The sequence below is a fragment of the Spea bombifrons genome, chromosome 4 (assembly GCF_027358695.1).
Source record: "Spea bombifrons isolate aSpeBom1 chromosome 4, aSpeBom1.2.pri, whole genome shotgun sequence".
Lineage (NCBI taxonomy): Eukaryota > Metazoa > Chordata > Amphibia > Anura > Pelobatidae > Spea > Spea bombifrons.
Window position 1 is genome coordinate 67823783 of NC_071090.1, and position 17498 is coordinate 67841280.

The 17498-nt window shown below is 43.4% G+C and overlaps 1 protein-coding gene across 1 annotated transcript; it reads left to right on the forward strand.

Annotated features, from left to right (window-relative positions):
• Window positions 1-808: 808 nt before the first annotated feature.
• On the forward strand, window positions 809-17101 carry LOC128491384 (uncharacterized). The gene is made up of 7 exons (XM_053463708.1): window positions 809-913; window positions 10785-10943; window positions 11311-11382; window positions 14099-14335; window positions 14987-15052; window positions 15237-15255; window positions 17095-17101. Exons 1-7 carry the CDS (start codon window positions 820-822, stop codon window positions 17099-17101), a joined length of 654 nt encoding a protein of 217 aa, XP_053319683.1. The 5' UTR covers window positions 809-819.
• Window positions 17102-17498: the final 397 nt, after the last annotated feature.

Genomic DNA, 17498 nt, shown 5'->3' on the forward strand with positions numbered 1-17498 from the left:
AAGCACAGCCAACCCACGGGGGGGCGTGTCATGTGTATGATCTGCTCACATGACCCTGCTCCAAGGGCAGGGTACAAAAGGGAGCAGCAAAAGAAGAAGCTTTTGCTTAAAAGGGGCAAAAGTCCTTGCTCCAGCCCTGCATTAATTCTACATCTAAGCGCTCTTACCAAAGGAAAAGCATTCATAGATATCAGCACAGGTGGTTACCACAGCAGAAGCTCATTACTGGCAATGCGGTCCATCCACTGGCGTGAGTACCGGTACTTTGGTTACTGTTGTTTCTATTGATGCCTGCTTAACTTTTTTTTTTTTTTTTGCAACTAGTATTACTTAATTACACTTACGTGTGAAATACTGGCATTATAGTGAAAATCTGGATTTGCAAAAAAGCCAAATCTATCCAAAAGGATAAATAGTAAACCTGTGTATCTGTGTATACAGTGTATGCGTATATATATATATATAGAGAGAGAGAGAGATCATTTGAACTATATAAAGTTCTTGGCTTTATATAGACGTGTATACGTTCTTAACGTGCTATATTGTAACTTTCAGCTGCCAAACATAAACAGACCATTAAAGGACTCTATGGATTATGCTTTGTGTAAATGTGAAACTGAAAGTACGGAGCCCCTGTTCCTCCACCCCTGCCAGAGCCGTCCTTTCATTAACCCGCTCCATGGCTCGCCGCAGCACAATGCACGCTGTGCCGCCCGGTGGATGATCTGCACGATCCCGTTGGAACCCCACGTGTGTAAGTGTTTGGCGGCTCCTGTGCGCTCTGTGGTGGAGCAGGAGAGCAAGACGTGCTGCCGTCTCATGGCCCAGCCCTTGTTAAGGAGACGCAGTGCTCTCATACTCGTTCTGATCATCTGGAAGCTGCAGCTTCATGCCGTAAGAAGTGACGTCAAAGGTAAGAGCAAAATTGGCTAAAAGCTATGGATCGTGATTAAAACCGGGTACCAAGTGAAGTCAGATAAGTGACCCATGTGGGTGATGTTATGCTTGTGTTCAATGCTGATTTGGTCCACTCAAAGGGTGACATCACATGCCGCTAACAATTTAGTGCAGGATCAGTCAAATCTGTGGCTTTTCTGCACATCCAAATAAGGTAATTTGATCATGTAGTATTTATTTACATTATCCCTTATGGTAAAAGGGGCTAGAGACTGAGGGTTTAGGTTTTATCATGAAGCATGATAAGCAAAGCTGGATACATTTTATGAATCCCGGTACTCTCAATTTTACTTAATAGTAAACAGGTGGCACATTTGGTTTTAAGACACGTTGTTGCTGGCACTACTAGGACTAGGATATGACATGAAAGTTTATGACATCATGAATTACCCAGAAATGTTTGCATAATTAAGTCGGTCCTTAACGCTAAGTTATTTGAGTTTAAAGTACACATTGCACGAGAACATTTATGTGACTATACACCTGGCACACACCTAACGTTCGGATCACATACAAGATGAGGCCTGGGGGTACGTGAATGTTGATGCAAGATTGTAAAGCACAAAGTGCTGATTTGCGTGTGTGTATATATATATGTATGTATGTCAAGCAATAGAAAATAAAGAGTTCCTCTAATTTAGCACTTTATATAATAAGTTAGATGAACTCTTTCTTTTCTATTGCTTGACATTTACACTATTACATATTTATTTGTGGGGGAGTTTTTATATGCACCTTTGAAGAGTTTCTTAGTATAGCAGCTTATTTAAAATTATTGGTTATCATATTTTAGTTGTTTTTAGCGCAGCCTTTTTTAACCTCTCTATTTGTCTATAATATATATTCTATACTTAGATGCATTTAGGGCTTATAGTACACATAGGCATTATATGGCCAGGTTGGGCTTGGTGACAATGCTGGTACAAATTGGGATCTCCAATAACCTATTGGAACAACAATAATAATTAAAGACAAATGGAGAGACTCATGATAGAATAGAATAAAGATCTCAGTTTTTACATGGGGAGGGACTTTAGAAATAGTGAAACATAAGGTGTGTTTTTACAGAATAAGAAATTTTACTTGAACTCCTCAAAGTTAAAAACAGATAAATCCATGTTTTTGAAACAAGCGAAATGCATTTGAATAGTTTCATGTGCTAGGTTTCCGTCCATTTATTTCTAGTGTAAATGTTTTTCAAACCTTTTGACTCTTTCAAAGAAATTCATGCATCAGATTTATTTGCTTCCTTTTTAAAGAGTTTACCAGCAGCGTCTGCTGTGAATACATCTGGGCTCTAATTTTTCCTGTCTACAAGGTTACAAGCTTAATTAATGAAACAGAAATGTTATTGGTACAGGACAAGCTGTAAGGATTTTTAACTCCTCAAAAATGAGTCATTTAATAAAATAATTTGTTCAATAATTGTAAAATCAAACGCCTTAGACTAAGATCACAAATAGATTGCAATGTAGAAATTTCCAAAAGAGAGAACTGAACCTATAAATTACTTATCGGCTCAAATCTGCCTTTTAAATCTACCAGATGTGAGCTTTTCATTTGATTACTCAATATATTGGCTAATAATCTAAATTGTGCTGATGGATCAGCAGTGATTTTCCAACAAGATAACAAATACCAATATGATCTCATATTACCAATAGACAAACTGCCAGGCTTACTTCCTAGTGATTGACCCAACGTGTTTTACACCCTAATGAGACCACAAGGACCAGTGGTGAATCACTGTCTGTGCTTATCTTAATTTGTCTGGGCACTAGTTGGCCGATTATTTTTTCGATTAATCGGATAAAAAAATGAATGTACATTTTTCATTTATTTAAAATAATTTAATAAACAAATTATGTTAAATACAAACATCTGAACAAATTGATAAAGACAAGAAATGTATTTAATTTCCCAACCAGGCCCTCCCCACAATTTATGCACATTTGAGCATGCTGCGCTGCCCCCCCAGACATGCCACTCCGCGCTGCCCCCCCAGACATGCCACTCCGCGCTGCCCCCCCAGACATGCCACTCCGCGCTACCCCCCCACATATGCCACGTACCCCCATGATCAGTGGTAGGATTCAGCCGGTTTGCATCAGTTCGCGCAAACCATTTCTTAATTACCCTATTATAGGCCGCACTCCCCCCCCCACTTGTGGTTGTGCAGCCTATAATTGGGTTTAGGATCCAAATCCCCCGCTGCGCTGCAGGGGACTTGGATCCCCAATTTCCTATAGGCATCTTTGTCACTAAATAGCTTCCCATAGTCCCATGTTTAGTGACAAAGATGCCTATGGGAAACTGGGGACAGAGTTAATAAATGGGATTAATTAATAGTAATTAAAAGTATGCACTGGTGCTTTTTAGATGATTGCTTGAGATTTTTTTTAATGTGACAAATGCAATTGATAAAACATCAAAGGAGGCATCATAGATTTGTAAAATTAAAAAAAAAAAAATAATAATACTTTTTGAAAAAAAAGGTAAAAACAGCATATACCAATTTGAGTCAAATTGTTTCTTGCAGTTTTCACCTTGTGTTCAAGAAGATTTATAAAAACGTTTAGTGGCTCTTTGTTTTATTAATAGCATTTGTCACATAAACAATTCACAATCAATTATCTAAAAAGCACCAGTGCATACTTTTTCCAGACTTCTATTGAATGCTTTCATTAACTGCTTTTCATATATATATGATATATATATATATATATATATATATATATATTTGCTAAACAGCTTGAAATTGTTCAAAGTGCATTTTTTTTACAGTAGATTTTACTTATTTATGAGAGACTGCCCGGGTCTCTGTGCGCGAGAGAGACTGCCCGGGTCTCTGTGCGCGAGAGAGACTGCCCGGGTCTCTGTGTGCGTGTGTGAGAGAGAGAGAGACTGCCCGAGTCTCTGTGTGCGTGTGTGAGAGAGAGAGTGCCCGAGTCTGTGTGTGTGTGTGTGAGAGAGAGAGAGAGAGACTGCCCGAGTCTGTGTGAGAGAGAGACTGCCCGAGTCTCTGTGTGCGTGTGTGTGAGAGAGAGAGAGACTGCCCGAGTCTCTGTGTGCGTGTGTGTGAGAGAGAGAGAGACTGCCCGAGTCTCTGTGTGCGTGTGTGTGAGAGAGAGAGAGACTGCCCGAGTCTCTGTGTGCGTGTGTGAGAGAGAGAGAGACTGCCCGAGTCTCTGTGTGCGTGTGTGAGAGAGAGAGAGACTGCCCGAGTCTCTGTGTGCGTGTGTGAGAGAGAGAGAGACTGCCCGAGTCTCTGTGTGCGTGTGTGAGAGAGAGAGAGACTGCCCGAGTCTCTGTGTGCGTGTGTGAGAGAGAGAGTGAGAGAGAGAGAGAGACTGCCCGAGTCTCTGTGTGCGTGTGTGAGAGAGAGAGACTGCCCGAGTCTCTGTGTGCGTGTGTGAGAGAGAGAGACTGCCCGAGTCTCTGTGTGCGTGTGTGAGAGAGAGAGACTGCCCGAGTCTCTGTGTGCGTGTGTGAGAGAGACTGCCCGAGTCTCTGTGTGCGTGTGTGAGAGAGACTGCCCGAGTCTCTGTGTGTGTGTGTGTGTGTGTGTGTGAGACTGCCCGAGTCTGTGTCTGTGTGTGTGAGAGAGAGACTGTCTGAGTCTGTGTGTGTGAGAGAGAGAGACTGCCTGAGTCTGTGTGTGTGAGAGAGACTGCATGAGTCTCTGTGTGTGTGTGTGTGAGAGAGAGAGAGACTGCCTGAGTCTGTGTGTGTGCGTGTGTGTGTGTGAGACTGCCTGTGTGTGTGTGTGAGAGACTGCATGTGTGTGTGTGTGAGAGAGGCTGCCTGAGTCTGTGTGTGTGTGTGTGTGACTGCCTGTGACTGCCTGAGTCTGTGTGTGTGTGTGTGAGACTGCCTGAGTCTGTGTGTGTGTGTGTGTGAGAGAGACTGCCTGAGTCTGTGTGTGTGTGAGAGAATGCCTGAGTCTGTGTGTGTGTGAGACTGCCTGAGTCTGTGTGTGTGAGGTTTTAATTTTTTAGTACGGAATCTCGGAAGTGGTTACTAAAAAAAATGGAATCCCACCAATGCCCCTGATACACCACTCCATCCTCCCCAGACATGCCATGCTGCCCTCCCCACATATGCCACTCCACTCTACCCCCAGATATGCCACTGTGCCCCCAGATATGCCTTATACACCACTCCGTCCTCCCCAGACATGCCACACTGCCCTCCCCACATATGCCTTATATACTCTATATGCCTTATACCCCCAGATATGCCTTATACCCCCCAGATTTCTCATAGTCCCCTCATAGATTCACAGACCCGTTCGCATCACACTGACACAATACTTTTATAAATAAATACAGGATTAATCTTCACTGCCCCCAGGATTTAGATTCCCCTTAGTTTGCCCCCCTTTATCTCTAACTGCACCTTTAAATTAACTTTATTAAATTAAATTAACCCTCAGTCCTCATCATTAAATTAACCCTAAACACCCCATTAACCATAACTACCCCTAAATTAACCCTAAATACCCCGTTAACCACAACTACCATAAATTAACCCTAAACACCCCATTAACCATTACTGCCCCTAAATTAACCCTAAAGACCCCATCAACCACAGCATCCCCTAAATTAACCCTAAACACACCGTTAACTACAACTGCCCCAAATTAACCCTAACATCTCATTAACCACAACCGCCCTAAATTAACCCTAAACACCCCATTAGCCATAGCTGCCCCTAAATTAACCCTAAACACCCCATTAACCATAACTGCCCCTCAATTAACCCCCACCTCCCCTAACTTTCAGCAGCCCAAATATTAATTTTATACATACATTGAGATGAGTGTCACAGCCATGTGGTTCTGGGAGAAGGAAGGGGCGGGGCCAGTTGTCACAGTGATTACAGGGAGGGACTGGTAAGTAGGAGCTGCTGCTGTGAGTCACTGAAACGGATTATATAATGAGGGGTATTGCTCTGAAAAAAACCTCATTTTATAATCGATAAAAATTTGTTGTTGCAGCCCTACTGGGCACATTTTTAAATGTTCTTTTCTTTATGTTTCGTTAATAAAATAAAAAGTATCAATAACGTTTAGATTTAAAACCAATGTCCCTCTCTTCTTATATTTTGTACCTTACATACAATAATTGAAATTGCAAAATAGGGGAACTTTTTTTTTATGGGGTGTGACTGGAGGAAAGTCTTTACCAAGAGTTTGTTCTGTGGCTTTTGAAGTTCTTTATGTAAGTCATCTATAGGGCTGAAACAACTAATCGATATAATCGATAATTAAAATCATTGACAACGATTTTTATTATCGATTAGTCGAATCGATTTTTATCGATTATAAAAAGAGGTTTTTTCCAAGCAAATGCTCTGAAAAACTCCTCTCCTTATATAATACGACCTCAAACAGAGATCGGATTATAACACTAGAATCCAGATCCCCTGCAACGCTGCAGGGGACCTGGATTCCCCTCACTGTCGGCCGGCGATACGCACAGACAACTTCCGCCTCTCCCCTCCACTTTCGTACACCCTTCTGACTCCTCCCATACAGGAGGAGGCAGAGTGGTGGTTGGGAGTGGGGAGGAGGCAAAGTGGTGGTTGGGAGTGGGGAGGAGGCAAAGTGGTGGTTGGGAGTGGGGAGGAGGCAAAGTGGTGGTTGGGAGTGGGGAGGAGGCAAAGTGGTGGTTGGGAGTGGGGAGGAGGCAAAGTGGTGGTTGGGAGTGGGGAGGAGGCAAAGTGGTGGTTGGGAGTGGGGAGGAGACAAAGTGGTGGTTGGGAGTGGGGAGGAGGCAAAGTGGTGGATGGGAGGGGGGAGGAGGCAAAGTGGTGGATGGGAGGGGGGAGGAGGCAAAGTGGTGGATGGGAGGGGGGAGGAGGCAAAGTGGTGGATGGGAGGGGGAGGAGGCAAAGTGGTGGATGGGAGGGGGGAGGAGGCAAAGTGGTGGATGGGAGGGGGGAGGAGGCAAAGTGGTGGATGGGAGGGGGGAGGAGGCAAAGTGGTGGTTGGGAGGGGGGAGGAGGCAAAGTGGTGGTTGGGAGGGGGGAGGAGGCAAAGTGATGGTTGGGAGGGGGGAGGAGGCAAAGTGGTGGTTGGGAGTGGGGAGGAGGCAAAGTGGTGGTTGGGAGTGGGGAGGAGGCAAAGTGGTGTATGGGAGTGGGGAGGAGGCAAAGTGGTGTATGGGAGGGGGGAGGAGGCAAAGTGGTGTATGGGAGGGGGGAGGAGGCAAAGTGGTGGTTGGGAGGGGGGAGGAGGCAAAGTGGCGTATGGGAGGGGGGAGGAGGCAAAGTGGCGTATGGGAGGGGGGAGGAGGCAAAGTGGCGTATGGGAGGGGGGAGGAGGCAAAGTGGTGTATGGGAGGGGGAGGAGGCAGAGTGGTGTATGGGAGAGGGAGGAGGCAGAGTGGTGTATGGGATGGGAGGAGGCAGAGTGGTGTATGGGATGGGGGGAGGCAGAGTGGTGTATGGGATGGGGGAGGAGGCAGAGTGGTGTATAGGATGGGGGAGGAGGCAGAGTGGTATATGGGTGAGTTATGGTGGTGTATGGGGGTATAATGAATTTCAGGGTAGCAGAGTTGTGTATGGGGGTGTAATGAATTTCAGGGAGGCAGAATGGCATACCTGGGGGAGTTAGAGTGATGTATAGGGGGGGTAGAGTGGTGTATGGGGGTATAATGAATTTCAGAGTGGCATATCTGGGGGAGGCAGAGTGGTGAATCGGGCAGTATAATGAATTTATGGGGGGGCGGAGTGGCATATCAGGGTGCACAGTGGCATATCAGGGTGCACAGTGGCATATAGGGAGGTATAAGGCATAAATGGGGGCGAGTGGCATATTGGAAGTTATAAGGCATATAGGGGGTATAAGGCATATCAATATTAGGCAAATCCGGGGGCATAAGACGTATCTGGAGGTAAAAGGTATATCAGGGGGCTCAGTTGCATATCACTGGCATATAAGGAGTATAAGGCATATCGGGGGCCAGAGCCGGCCTTAGGTGTTCCGGCGCCCTGTGCGAACTACTCCTCTGGCGCCCCCCCTCACTACCCCCCCTCTGCCCCATCAAACTACCCCCCCTGTGCCTTCAAACTACCCCCCCTGCCCCTTCAAACTACCCCCCCCCTCTGCCCCTTCAAACTACCCCCCCCTCTGCCCCTTCAAACTACCCCCCCCCCTCTGCCCCTTCAAACTACCCCCCTCTGCCCCTTCAAACTACCCCCCCCTCTGCCCCTTCAAACTACCCCCCCTCTGCCCCTTCAAACTACCCCCCCTGCCCCTTCAAACTACCCCCCCTCTGCCCCTTCAAACTACCCCCCCTCTGCCCCTTCAAACCGCACAGGGCGCCACACTCCAGGGGGCGCCGCCGCCGGGTCCTCCGCCGCTGCTACCGCCGCCGCCGCCACGGGGTCCTCCGCCGCCGCGGGGTCCTCCGCTGCCACCGCCGCCGCGGGGTCCTCCTCCGCTGCCGCCGCCGCGGGGTCCTCCTCCTCCGCCGCCCCCGCTGCACCTAAATGAAAACGTTGTTTTTTTTGTTGTTGGTTTTTTTAACTTTATTTAACATCCTCCATGTTAAATAAAGTTAAAAAAAACTTTATTTAACATGGAGGTTATTAAATAAAGTTAAAAAAAACCAACAACAAAAAAAACAACGTTTTCATTTAGGTGCAGAGGGGGCGGCAGCGGAGGAGGACCCCGCGGCGGCGGCAGCGGAGGAGGACCCCGCGGCGGCGGCGGAGGACCCCGCGGCGGCGGCGGGGGAGGACCCGGCGGCGGCGGCGGCGCCCCCTGGAGTGTGGCGCCCTGTGCGGTCGCACAGGTCGCACACCCCAAAGGCCGGCCCTGTCGGGGGCACAGTGGCATATCAGGGGGCCCAGTGGAATCTCTGGCATATAGGAGGTATAAGGCATATATGGGGGAAGAGTGGCAAGCTGGGGGTCAGATGTGCATAACTGGGGGCAGTTTGGTAGTTGGCAGTTTTTTCCTCATAGTTTTTATTAAATATGAAAAATAGTTAACATATGAATTAATATTTACTAATAACTTTGTATTAAAACCTAGTTTGAGAATCACTGTGTTTGGGTTCTTGTAGCTTTTATTATGTCAGTAAAATAAGAAGGTGAATAGAGAGAGAGAGGCCATTACAATAAAGAAATGAAAGTGTAAATTGTAAGGTTTTTTTTTTTACATTATTTTAAATTTAAAAAAATTGCATTTTTTTATCCGATTAATCGAAAAAATAATCGGCCAACTAATCGATTATTAAAATATTCGTTAGTTGCAGGCCTAGTCATCTACAAACATTCAAACAATGTATTTTATGAATGTGGTGTTAGCCACACGCTTACACCAGTTAAATGCTGCACAAATCCAGCCATCAACTGTACTTATATCATCAGACGGTCACTAAAAATCTTTTATTTATTTTTTTCTTTTTCTTTTTTTCTTTTTTTATATATGTATTAGAGCTGAAACAACGAATCGATAAAATCGATAATAATCGATAACGGAAATCATCGATAACGATTTCCGTTATCGATTAATCGAGTGATCAATTCGTTGTTGGAGCACTCGGCTCCTTTTACTTACCTCCGCGAGCGTTCCCCGCTTCTGCTACACGCTCTGCAGTCTCCGCCTTCTTTTAGCTACGTGACGGATGTGACGCGTTCCGGAGGTAAGTATTCTTCATGTCTATGTGCACGGATCGCACAGAGCCACTCGCACAGAGCGAATCGCTCTGTGCGAGTGGCTCCACTCGCACAGAGCGGTTCGCTCTGTGCGAGTGGCTCCATTCGCACAGAGCGGTTCGCTCTGTGCGAGTGGCTCCATTCGCACAGAGCGGTTCGCTCTGTGCGAGTGGCTCCATTCGCACAGAGCGGTTCGCTCTGTGCGAGTGGCTCCATTCGCACAGAGCGGTTCGTGAGTGTGGGTGCAGGGCAGAGTGGGGGTGGGGGTGCAGGGCAGAGTGGGGGTGGGGGTGCAGGGCAGAGTGGGGGTGGGGGTGCAGGGCAGAGTGGGGGTGGGGGGTGCAGGGCAGGAGACTGGGTGCAGGGCAGAGTGGGGGTGGGGATGCAGGGTGTGAGTGTGGGTGCAGAGCAGAGTGGGAGACTGGGTGCAGGGCAGAGTGGGGGTGGGGATGCAGGGCAGGGTGTGAGTGTGGGTGCAGGGCAGAGTGGGTGCAGGGCAGAGTGTGAGTGTGGGGGCAGGGCAGAATGTGGGGGCAGGGCTGGGTGCAGGGCAGAGTTAGAGACTGGGTGCAGGGGCACAGTGCAAAGTGCTGGGTGCAAAGTGCCAGTGCTGGGTGCAAAGTGCCAGGGCTGGGTGCAAAGTGCTGGGTGCAAAGTGCCAGGGCTGGGTGCAAAGTGCAAAGTGCTGGTGCAAAGTGCTGAATGCTGGGTGCAAAGTGCTGGATGCAAAGTGCCAGGGCTGGGGCAAAGTGCTGGGTGCAAAGTGCTGGGTGCAAAGTGCCAGGGCTGGGTGCAAAGTGCTGGGTGCAAAGTGCAAAGTGCTGGGGCAAAGTTTCTTGATTAGTAATAGTCCACCTCTTTTCAGAATGTTTGGGGTTATTTTGTTTCATAAATATTGTGTTTGGGTTCTTGTACTTTGAAAATATTGTTTTTTATTACATCATAACAAAATAAGAATGTTAATGTAAATTTTAAGTTGTTTTTTAACATCCAGTTCATTAAATTCTTTTAAATAAACGAAAAATTTGCATATTGTTTTTTTTTATCCGATTAATCGATTAATCGAAAAAATAATCGGCCGATTAATCGATTATTAAAATAATCGTTAGTTGCAGCCCTAATATGTATATATATTCTAATCTCACTTTTTTTCTCAGTTTGGAGTACAACAAACACAGAGGATCACTTGGGACCATTAGAACCAAACCACATGGCAAGCGACAAAGCACGGTTCAGTTGTCCCGTTGGTTTAAGAAGGAAAGCTGGCACTTCTAGTTTGGCTTTATGCAAGAAAACAACTTTTAAATGTGAATTAAGTATGTACTAGCAATACCCAATAACTACGAATTGACTCCATTATGCATTAAACATAAAAGTACAATTTTAGAGAATTTTGTTCTATATAAATATATATATATATATATATATATAATATAATATAATATAATATTGGTACCATAAGCTGACATGGAAAAAATGCTTGTCGTTATACATGTCCACAAAGAATTTTGGGATCTCTAGTTCTCACAGGCTTGTACTCGGCCTCTACATGTATTATTGTGCATTAAACACCAAATCAGTGTGTCATATACTGAATTGTACTTCGGGTCAGTGTGTTCCATGTATACTGAATGTATACTGAATGTAACTAGGTTAACTAGGTACTTGAAATTTTATGTTTAGGAGATCCATCCTCTCAAGTTCTTACTACCATGGAACTTCCCAAAGTTGATAGCAGCCCTGCTCCTATGTCAGGTGAGTTAATTTTTTTTTTTTTTTTTTTTAAATGATGCATTAATTCAGATCCCTATATTTATAAGCTTTATAATTTTTGTCCAAAGTAAAATTGGAATCACATTTTCCATTCTCCTTCTTTCTACCTGTCTTACTCCATGTATTGCTGTTATTAGCAGTTGACAACTAATTGATCTAGTGGGGCAAGTCATGGCAATGATATTACCCCTGCCATTAGGTTCTAAGCTCATTTGAATTAGGTCCTCACCTGTTGCTTCTGTAAGTCAAATTGTTATGTTACATACTACTTGTTATGTCTTGTCTACCCATTGTGCAGCGCTACGAAATATGATGGCACTATATAGAACAAATAATAAAACCATTGATAAAATCCACACAAAACCATTTTAATGGCCAAGTAGAGTATTTCATACCCTTTCAACCAATATTAACATAACCCTAACCATTCTGTATTACTTATTCTTTACACTCTTTAGTACTTTGTTGTACTTTGTGGACTGAGCAAGGTCCTGGATGTCGTGTACACACTTTGTAATTTGATATTATTGGTGGTGCTGTATGGCTACTCACACAGACACATTGGTAAGACATTTTAACCTATTCTTAAATATTTACAGGGTTAAAGTATATTAGCACATATTTAGAGTACATTTTAGAATGTTATTGAAGGTAGTGGGAGGGACATCCTATGAACAATAGTTACTTATAGAATGCATTCTGCTGCGTTATGATCCTTTATTATCTTGAATCCATAAGTAGTCATATGGCTCCTCATCAGTTTGTTTTGACTTTTGGTTTTAGTTAATTTGGACAACAAAAATGTTTTTTTTGTTTCTTTTAGGCATGATAAACCATGATATGTCAAGCTAAATAATAGCTTGTACGGCCTATATAATTTTAGTAATCTTATATGGTGACCAGTATGTGCCTGCAATATACACAGGGCTGGCCTTAGGGGTATGCGGCCGCACAGGGCGCCATGGCAACAGGGGCGCCTGCCCGGGACTTAAATTAAAACATCGGATTTTTTTTTTTTTTTTTTACTTTATTTAAATCCTCCATGTTGAATAAAGTTTGTTTTAACTTTATTTAACATGGAGGATGTTAAATAAAGTTAAAACAACAACAAAAAACCTGATGCTTTATTTTAAGTCCCGGGCAGGGGCGCCGAGCAGTTGCTCGTGAAGTTTTCAGCAACCGCTCGGTGCCCCTCACTCTCTGTGACTCCGTCGCAGTGCCGGCGTTTCATGCTGAGCACCGGAATATGATGTCATAGTCCAGCGCTCAGCTGTAAACGCCGGCACCGTGACGGAGTCATGGAGAGTGAGGGGTGCCGAGCGGTTGCTGAAAAGTGGCAGAGGTGGTAGATATTGAGAAAGGGGGGTTTTTTTCCTTTCATTTTTGGGATGGGGGGGCACCACAGGAGTAGTCCAGAATACTTAAGGCCGGCTCTGAATATACACATTAGTCAAAACTTAATTTTTTGTAAAGTCTGCAAATTTGTAACTGTTATGGGATGAATATCTATTAAAATCAAACCTGTAGGTACAACGTTTGCACTGCCCAAATAAGTACCTCAATACATGTATCAAATACCGGTTGTGCTAATACAGAATCCTAATAACATAGACTCTACTTTATAAACAAAAATCTGCTTATACCACATACATGATCATACGTGGAAACTCTCCAGGGCATATGTTCTCTGCTGACAGGGGGGAGCGGCGTTGGACACAACAAATCCCCAACCCACTCCCCCCTCCACAACTGCTCATCCACTAAAGGCAACTTGGGGCTAGCCATGGCAACAAGCCACATCCATATTAACTACATGTATGCAAAAGAAAGTAGTATGAAATTATAAATCCCAAACCTTGTTTGTGCCTGATACTGTCACTACTTGTTACTGTCTCAGCCGGTGAGGGGGGTGATTTATTTGGAAAATAATGTATTTAACTAGCATGTGTGCATGTCATTAAAATGTCATGCACTTATTCCCTCTTCTCTCCCTTCCTCTATTTTTCTTCTGTTCCTTCCTTTCTCACCTTCTTCCCTGTCTCACTTTCTTACTTTTTTTATTTCTCTCCTTTTTCTCTCTCCATCTTTTTCAATAATCGTCTCTCTCCTCATCTTTTTTCTCACCCTCTCTCTCGCTGTCTACCTTTCTTTTTCCTTTTTTTCTCACCCTTCTCTCTCCCTCTTATTTTTTTTTTCCTCCATTACTCTTCTATTTCTTTCTTTTTCTACTTGCTTCTTCATACCACCTCTGCACACATTATCCAGCAGCACCTCCCCATTCTCTCTTTGTAGCCATTGCTACAGATTACTGCTCACCGTGGGCAGAGCATATCACAAAGGTCACATCCAACTTCACCTCTTTCAGTCCCACTCAGTTTGATGGACAATACATTTATTAGCATAGAATCACACCACTGCATGCTGCTCTAGCAGTCCCATGGGAAAAAATATAATTCATGCATTAATGCAAATTAATATGTAAAACTAATAACATGCAATCTAGCATCACTGATTAAAAAAATGTGAAGTGTGGATATTAGGACTTCTGAGGGCAAAGGGTAGAAGTAAGTAAACATTTGGGCTTTGGAAGGAGAAGTTGCTGTTTTAACTTTCTGAATACTTTCTTGCAGTGCTACATGACATTGCTCAATAAGTATGTTATGTGTACACAATATTTACCTGTTTCTATATTATCTAGATTTGAGTTCCCCAGCATCATTACCAACTATGTCAACAGAAAAAGGAAGACTTACAACAAGGTCTTTCACTGCAAAGAAAACAGAAACGATAACACATACCAGTGATGGGGTTACACGGCTGGCCAAGCCTCCAGACCGTAGTACAACAACCACTCCGAATAAATCCGATAACAGACATGACATTGTTACAAAAGACAGAAGTGTGGAAAGGACTACAGGGGAAAACACAGCCACTGGTCAGTGTAATGCTAACATACCGTATGTGTGTATGCTTACAATGCAGATATAATAGACATTAAGGAGAATATTGGCAAATTCAAGTCCAATGTTAATTAAAATGTACTATTCCACCCCAAGGCAAATGTGGAATGTGACATATATATATATATATATATATATATATATATATATATAATTATACTCCTAGTTTTAATTTGACCAACACTGCAAAGATATATACATTTTATTTGTAGTTCTACAAAAAGTGCACTTCATTTTTGCTGCCTTGATTATTTTATTTCTTCACAAAGAGAGCCTTTTTAAACACCTTACTGTCTAATAGATAAAAACCCACAATTCCACATTATAAAACTAGAGATGCTCCCGAGCAGGGACACACCATAGGGCAGGCTATTATGCGCTAACATCATAAAAAAACATATCTCGCAAATGATAGACCTAGCCTGTTTATAAATGATATGCTGTCTGGAAGCATTTACAGTATGTTTACTTGTCCCTAGAATCAAAGATTCCAACAATTATGCACACACAACAGACATCGCTATCTGGCAGTGTAGATACACAGGGAGCAAAGTTTTCAACATATGATACAAAGTCAACAACCATATCAGGCTACGCTGATGACAGTTATGTTCATGTTACTACAGATGGAACCGTGAAGTGGAACAACACAGAGGATGATACAGCCACCACACAAGCACCCGAGTCCACAGGTAAGTGTGCAGTTGTTTGTCCCTTAGAGTGCCATCATGGCTTTCATCGGTTTCATAAGGTTTGAAGGGACAGTATAATGTCCCTGACACCTCCACTATAAGAAGAATGCGCCAAAGTACATAATATACATTCTTTAAATCTAAAAAGACTCCATGGCTTATTGACTGTTCCCTGGACGTGCAGTGAAGCTTACTGGAGGAAAGTATTGCACATGCAGGGAGATGTGTTTGACCAAAAACATCTCGTGCAAAGCAGCTAGCTGGGGGTGGGCAAAGGGGCAAATGCATTTGGAGGTTTCTGTAGAACCCCCATGCATTTGCAAAACAGACCACACAAAAATGCAAAGTGCCAACACAGCTATGGATTAAAGTGCATATGATGGCTGGAATGCACAAACAAAACTTTACATGGGCAGACTTTTTGTGAAAAAGTATCACATATAACCCCCCTCTTACGTGTGCCTATCTTGCACATTTGTTATATACTGTCAACTAAAGGGAACATGTCAAGATCCCTGGATATTAAATGTATATCGTATTAGAGAAATATAAATCAATAGTATTAGCATTTGTTGGCTTACACCCTTACTAACTGTAGTCGGTTATTTTCAGTTCAATTAAAGGTACATTTAACATCTTGTACCATTTAACTATACATTTAATAGAAATCGAACAGCCACCTTAAAACGGCTATTACCGTATTTGCTCAATTATAAGACTGAATATTAGTTTATGAAAAAAAGAAAAAGCCTGACTATAAGATGACCCTGTAGGAAAAGTTTTACCAGTAAATGTTAATTCATGTAAACTATGTGAACAATTTTTTTTTTTTATAAAAGCTATGATTGAGAAAAATATTTAGTTTTTATTTCCTTTTTTTAAAAAAAATTTTTTTTTTTCAACCTGCCCCCCTAGTTATGCACATCTGCCCCCTGGCTTGCCACTCTGCCCCAGAAATGCCTTGTACCCCCTATATGCCACTGTGCCCCATGATATGCCTTTTAAACCTCTAAATGCCACTGTGCCCCATGATATTTCTTTTGACCCCCTATGTGCCACTCTGCTTCCAGAATTGCCTTATACCCCTATATGCCACTCTGGCATTTAGGGGGTTAAAGGGCATATTATGGGGCAGAGTGGCATATAGGGAGCTATAAGGCATTTCAGGAGGCAGAGTGGCGTATAGAGGGTTAAAAGGCATTTCTGGAGGCAGAGTGGCATTAAGGGGGTTAAAAGGCATTTCATAGAGCACTCTGCCTCCAGAAATGCCTTATGCCCCCCATTTAACACTCCCTCCTCCAAACTTACCGGAGCTTCTGAGTTCTCCGTGATCTCCGACGCGGACAACCCCCGCCGCTAACCGCACCTCCTCCCGGCTGCAGCAGAGGTTGTGTACGCGAATCGCGTAGAGCTCTACATGCTGCCCGGTGCTTAGTCCGGGCAACGTGTAGAGCTCGACATGCTGCCCGGAATAAGCACCAGGGACTCAGAAGTACCGGTAAGTGTGTGTGTGTGGGGGGGTAGACGGGAGGATCCAGGTCCCCTGCATCGCTGTGGGGGATCTGGATCTTAGTCTCATAGTCAGACCTAGTGGAGGTCTGATTATAAGACGACCCCGATTATAAGACGAGGGGTCTTTTTCAGAGCATTTGCTCTGGAAAAAAACCTCATCTTATAATCGAGCAAATACGGTACTTCCATTTATTTAATCAATAGAAACATCATTTCTAGTACTATTGGAAGCTCAAAAACTTCCTGTATACAATTCCTTAATCACATTGTTTTCTTATTCATAACTATTCATTCACTCCGTGTTTCCTGGGGGAATTTTAAGAGTGACTGAAAAGGAGGCACTAATATGTTGTTGCCTTCCAAACTAAAATGGTTTTTTAAAGTTTGTGTTTCATGCAATTTTTAGCTTTTATAAAGAAGAATAAAATCACTCACCTGCTAAGGTTTTTTTTTTGTTTTTTTATATACATGAGGGTACAATTATTATTTTGCAAAATAGCACCTTCTGACGTTATGTTTTTATGTTTTAGGGAGTGAAGCATACAGACATATTACAATAGGTAAGAAAAAAAACAGTGGCTGTGAGATTAACAAATACAAAAGTGCCTACCCTATGATGACATTATTAAGAAAATATACAACATAGTAATGATTGAATATATTTAGTTTTGTTTTAGGACACTTAAGATTTATCATACTATGCACCCCTAGAAATAATAACTGCTGTCTTATATAGATGTTGCATTATTATTAGTCATAATTTTTATGTTTTTAGGGTCTGCTATCTTTGCCATTGCAATTCTTCTTATTGTAGTCTCCTTTGCCATCTATAGGACGCTGGGGTAAGTGTATTTCAATATAATGGTTAGATGTATGTAGTCATAGATTCTAAGAGTGGGTGGGGTGTGGGGGATTTGCTTACTCCTTGCCCTCT

What these genes read in the sequence shown, in the direction of transcription:
- LOC128491384 (XM_053463708.1), top strand. Translation starts at nt 820, where the DNA reads ATGGCCCAGCCCTTGTTAAGGAGACGCAGTGCTCTCATACTCGTTCTG. An exon ending in AACTTTTAAATGTGAATTAA is followed by an intron (nt 10,944 to 11,310) that starts GTATGTACTAGC and finishes TTTTATGTTTAG; the next exon opens with GAGATCCATCCTCTCAAGTT. An exon ending in AGGGGAAAACACAGCCACTG is followed by an intron (nt 14,336 to 14,986) that starts GTCAGTGTAATG and finishes ATGTTACTACAG; the next exon opens with ATGGAACCGTGAAGTGGAAC.